The 6,000-nt window shown below is 41.5% G+C and overlaps 1 protein-coding gene across 1 annotated transcript in view; it reads right to left on the reverse strand.

Annotated features, from left to right (window-relative positions):
* mmp11b (matrix metallopeptidase 11b) overlaps positions 1-3,481 on the reverse strand; it is a 35,884-nt gene extending 32,403 nt beyond the window's left edge. Inside the window, exon 1 of the mRNA XM_024381658.2 lies at positions 3,220-3,481. Coding sequence (XP_024237426.1) covers positions 3,220-3,333 — 114 coding nt within the window. The 5' untranslated portion in view covers positions 3,334-3,481. The remainder of the gene's footprint in view (positions 1-3,219) is intronic.
* Positions 3,482-6,000: the final 2,519 nt, after the last annotated feature.

Genomic DNA, 6,000 nt, shown 5'->3' on the forward strand with positions numbered 1-6,000 from the left:
GCTCGGGATTCACCAATGGTGACTTTATGTAACGTGTGCGCTGGGAGTCGGGAAGCAAGTTCAGGGAGTGAGTGTTTTAATAAATAAACGTAACATAATACAGAACAAGAAAACACAAACAACGCACAGACATAACAATGACGCCTGGGCAAGGAACCAAAGGGAGTGACATATAGGGCAGGTAATCAAGGCGGTGATGGAGTCCAGGTGAGTGTCATAATGTGCTGATTCACGTAACGATGGTGACAGGTGTGTGCCATAACGTGCAGCCTGGTGACCTAGAGGCCGGAGAGGGAGCACACGTGACACTTTAAAACAGTTACATAGTTTAATGGCTGTGATAGGAGAAAACTGAGGATGGATCAACAACATGGTAGTTACTCAACAATACTAACCTAATTGACAAAGTGAAAAGAAGGAAGCCTGTATAGAATAAAAATATTCCAAAACATGCATCCTGTTTGCAGCAAGGCATTAAAGTAATACTGGGAAAAAATGTGGCAAAGCAATTACAACACATTACTGAGTACCACTCTCCATATTTTCAAGCATAGTGGTGGCTGCATCATGTTATGGGTATGCTTGTTATCGTTCAGGACCGGGAGTTTTTCAGGATATTTTTTTTACAGAATGCAGCTAAGCACAGGCAAAATCCTAGAGGAAAAGCTAGTTCAGTCTGCTTTCCACCAGACACTGGAAGATTAATTCAACTTTCAGCAGGACAATAACCTAAAACACAAGGCTAAGACAGTGAATATTCCTGATTGGCCAAGTTACAGTTAGACTTAAATCTACTTCAAAACGTATGGCAAGCAGTGGCGACCCATCATTTGAGCCCCACACTTTTAGTTAAAAAAATTCTATGCAAAATCAAAAATGGGGGGTGGGGGCTTCCCTGTTTTGCTTATTATTTTAGCATTAATATGTGTCACATATCAGTTTGCTAACAATGTAAAAAAAAATATAAAAAAAATACGTTATTGAGTTGATAAAGCCGCATACAAACATGGTCTCTTGTTTGCTTTCTTGAGTAAGGCAGCTAGCTCAGTGATTTAGCTCACTCTAGCTCAGTGATTGTTGTGGTGGTGGGGCTAGCCAGCAGACAATACAGAGTGTTGCCCCTGTTTGGCTCAGCTTTCTGTAATGATTGGCTCAGTTTTCTGTCACTCATAGGACAGTACTCATTCCCAATTCTAAGGTTAGAGCTCGAAAAATGTTGCCCCTTGGGTTCTGCCATAGTTATATTAGAAGTGCCCATCCAAGAAGGCTCAAGGCCATTGGCCACAGAATGACATCAAATCACGTTATATGTACAGTAGCTTTGATTGGACTGATCATGTCAACATCATACTTTCAACATCTTAGCTACTAGCAAGCTAGCAGTCCTCACCATGAATCAAGTCGACAATCAAATATTTTTCATATGAAGAGAAATTAGAGATAAAACGTATTGGTGCTAATCGGCCATTGGACATAGACATTACACAACAAGTTGGACATCGCAAATCCAACAATGAGTGGTTTGGGAAGGAATCAGTGGCTAACTGTGAGTTCACGACAACTGGGAACTCGGGAAAACGAGCTAAGACTGGGAAAAGTCACTCAACGGGTCACTCAACTCAGAATTGTAAATCCGGCATATTTCTCTTTGATTACAAAATTTTCCCAAGATGGACCGCCTCGCAACTTTCCTGTTCAAGCACATCACAACAACGTGAGTCCAAAAATGGATATGCTGCTTCATAAATTATGTAGGATGCCAGATAGTATTACTTTCTTAAACTACAGTATACACATATAAGTGTATGTTGTGTAGTAAACTGTTAATAGCCCATGTGCCTCACCCTAATAATTTGGTCTATTTTCACCAACGCGGTATTGTAAACACATCGTTCGTGGCCGGTGTATGCTTGTTTGCCTATAAATTGTTTTAGAGAAATGTAATCATCGAATATTCTAAGAGATTTTATTGTCTGTTTATGTGTAAGAACGACCCATGTTCTGAATTATGTCGCTGTACGTTTAAAAAGTGCTGAACAAATAGTTATATGGACTAACTGTTACTTACGTCCGTCGCCTCTCGTTCATTAATGTCATAATCGAAATGACGGATTGCCTCTTATCCGCTTGTCGTCCCCTTATACCATAGCTTGTACATCTCAATTGTCATTAGAAACCACATTAAGCAAGTCAGCCATATCAGCTATGTTTTTTGAAAGGCAGTAAATGAGGCTGAATGAACTGTAGCAGTGGTAAGGTGTTGGGACTGCTGTTGGGACTCTGCTGTTGGGTCAGCTTTATGTAGGCCCTAACAGTTTGTGGGCACCGTTTGTCACCGTTATAGTGCAACTGGTGTTATTGTTTAGTGTTGTGGTATGGCTTTGCTGGCATCCATCCCACATTTTTTGGTTTGCCCCACGACAATTTACACGCTAAAATCTCCACTGATGGCAAGACTTGTAAATGGTTGCCTAGCAATGATCAACAACCAATTTAACAGAGTTTAAATAATTTTGAAAATAATAATGCACAAATATTGCACAATCCAGATGTGGAGAGCTCTTAGAAACTTAAAAACTCACAGCTGTAATCGCTGCCAAAGGTGCTTCTACAAATTATTGACTCAGAGGTGTGAATACTTATGTCAATTAGATATTTCTGTATTTCATTCTCAATAAATGTGCAAACATTTCTAAAACATGTTTTCACTTTTTCATCTCGAACTCAGGCTGTAACACTACAAAATGTGGAACAACTCAAGGGGTATGAATACTTTCTGCTGGCACTCTATCTGTAAATTGTTGCGGAACAAAGTTACTGATTTAGAACAAACACTCTTCCACAAGTAAACGGCGCTCATTGTGTGCATATACATAATTTCAACGTCTAGTTTTGATTTACATTATGAAGTTAAAAGTTTGGTCAAAAAATGACCTTGTGCAAATCCAAATAAGTTTTCCACAACAACGTCATCACATAGCATTTTTGTTGTTGAAATTACATGGAAACAACGTTGATTCAACCATTTTTTCCCCCAGTGGGTAGGCTACTCTCTTTCTTCTGATCTCTCTCTCGCTTTCTCTCTCAAAAGGATAACACACGCACACACACACACAGTGAGTCTGGACCCACATACTCCATAACTTCGACTCATAAAACGCTCTTGCTCTGTAAAATGTAAAATAATTCCACATCATCTGCATTTATATCGTCACTCACCGCCGCGGCTTTGTACCTGTTGCTGGCTCTCCACTCCGGTACTGGCAGAGAATGAATGCAGAGCAAGAGGTGCAACGCAAAGATGCTACAGAAAAACCAAAGAGACGGCATCATCTTTTGAATCGGAGCGGACTCGCAGTTTGACCGCGCTTGAGCACACCTTGGGTATAGAGAGGGCGGAGGATGTGAGCGGGATGAAGTGGAGTCAGTGAATGACGGAGATGTGTCTCATAGGGGGATTTTATACTCGCTTATTTCTTTGTTCTCTTTCTTCAAATTACACTTTTTTATGGGCCTCAGTGGCAAGCCAAGTACACAGGCGCTCACGTGATTTAACCCGTTTCCCGCTGCATCAATGCCCATGTGCAAGAAGCCTTGCCTTGTAAATCCCTTTCAGAACTCTGACCTGAAAGATCCTAGTGTTAGGGGTATAGGCATAAACTAGGGGTAAAGGCATAAACTTAGCTAATGTGGTCTTTAGGCGCAGAGTAAATCATTAGGGGTTGATAGGTTGGTCACATATGTAATTCATAACATGTTTATTAATCTTCATTTATAGGCAACTTTGATTGAGATTTGTTTTAATAACTCAAGATGGTTACATGCAAAGTGACTTTTTTTCTGTTTTTGTGGTAGTGTAACAGTATAACTTTAGACCATCCCCTCGCCCACATCCATTACAGTAGCCTATTAAGTATTTTGTAACAAGATTAATGTTGATGCAGACTATCTTTGCCCAACCATGGGTGCAGGTATTGACACTTTTCAGGAAACTTTAGTGGAACTGGAAACATTAGTGGAACTGGAAACATTAGTGGAACTGGAAACTTTAGTGGAACTGGAAACTTTAGTGGAACTGGAAACAGTGGAAATGGAAACTTTAGTGGAACTGGAAACTTTAGTGGAACTGGAAACTTTAGTGGAACTGGAAACTTTAGTGGAACTGAAAACTTTAGTGGAAATGGAAACTTTAGTGGAACTGGAAACTTTAGTGGAACTGGAAACTTTAGTGGAACTGGAAACTTTAGTGGAACTGGAAACATTAGTGGAACTGGAAACTTTAGTGGAACTGGAAACTTTAGTGGGACTGGAAACTTTTGTGGAACTGGAAACTTTAGTGGAACTGGAAACATTAGTGGAACTGGAAACATTAGTGGAAATGGAAACTTTAGTGAATGGTTCAATAAGGGTTATCCACAAATCTTCCCAGAGGTCAGATCTGCCCTTGAACAAAATGTACCCCCCAAAAACACCAAATAGCATTCCACTGAACCATCCACCAAGATTTCCACCAAGGTATTGTAGCATTTATGGGTTTCCCGATCTGAGGTAGACCTTTACTAGCTCAAATAACAAACGGACAGAGAGGGAAATACAGTTAATGCCAACAGGTGTTTTAATGTTACACTGTAAAGGGGAGGTGCACAAAGCAACAAACCCAGCCTGAACTAGCTAGCCATAAATCACAGTACAGCGGGAGGTATCTCCCCAGAGAGATAATCACAAGAGAGAGATAGTTATATCCCCACAAACCTATTTTGAACCCCCCCCACACACACACACACGCACTCTTCTATTACCATGACAACCCAATAAACAATTTTCATGACTGATGCTGCCAGCTTGCACACCCTACCCGCTGAGGGTCACTACAGTATCATGAAAGTTTCTATAACATTTTTAAAGGTACCAGCATCAAGTTTTTCAGTGACAGTCAGACTTATGTCAATCCAATCTGCCCCATTATACTATGAGGTTTAGCGTTACAATCGAGAATTTGGTATTAACCCCCTATAAATCAAATTATATCAATTTCCCTCTTCAGAACCCCAGCCAAATCACTAATCAAACGCTGTTTCTTTGTATATCATTTTAACAAAGGATCTTGTGTAATTATGCAGCATGCGTCTGGATGCAGACTTAAAGTGGAGGGGGTGAGGGGGACCAAATTTACAACTCGCGGCAAGCCAAGATACAAACTTCTAATTGATCTCATATTTCTCTTGGCAGTGGGTATCACTAAACTGTTCAAGACGATGTTCAATATCCAATAGAATCCTTGTGCTGAGAGGATATCTTTACTGGAAACAAAGGCTAATTGAAACTGAACTGTATTGTAACTGCCACATTCCCTCCGTGCTGTAAGAAAGAGGCTAAATACAGTCCTCCTAACGTCCCCAGGGGCCCAAGCCCTGTCCAATGGAGGTGAGCTAGCAAGCAAAACCCCTGGGGAACAATAAGACTACAAAAAGACTACACATTGTTTACAATGTTCTTCTGCTCATGTCAAGACTAGGTCAGCTGTGTCCTCTTCTTCTCTTGGTCTTGATGGACTCCGGCTTGCCAAGGGTTTTTAGTGATTAACGCTAACCCCCCCACCTCCCTCTCTGTCTGGCTGGTGAACCCTGACCACAGACCAGTCACACCACAAACCAGACATGGGCCTCCCCGTCGAGCTCATCAATCAATCTCCCCCTGTGATTGTATGAACTTGAGATGTCCGCTAATGGAGAAGGCAACTCTTTTCTTCTCTAACAAACAGGCCAGTGGGTTAAGAGTTTATTACCTGGTCTTTATGGTTCGAGGCCGGTTCGGTTATTAGCAGCAATCCGTCATGTCCCTAAGGAGGCTGAAGAAATTTGGCTTGGCCTCTGAGAGGCTCACAAACATCTTTAGATGCACCATTGAGAGCATCCTGTGGGGCTGTATCACCGCCTGGTACGGCAATTGCACCGTGCACGCATCTCTCCAGAGGGTGGCTTGGTCAGCCCAGCACAGTTC

Source organism: Oncorhynchus tshawytscha, linkage group LG20, assembly GCF_018296145.1.
Source record: "Oncorhynchus tshawytscha isolate Ot180627B linkage group LG20, Otsh_v2.0, whole genome shotgun sequence".
NCBI lineage: Eukaryota > Metazoa > Chordata > Actinopteri > Salmoniformes > Salmonidae > Oncorhynchus > Oncorhynchus tshawytscha.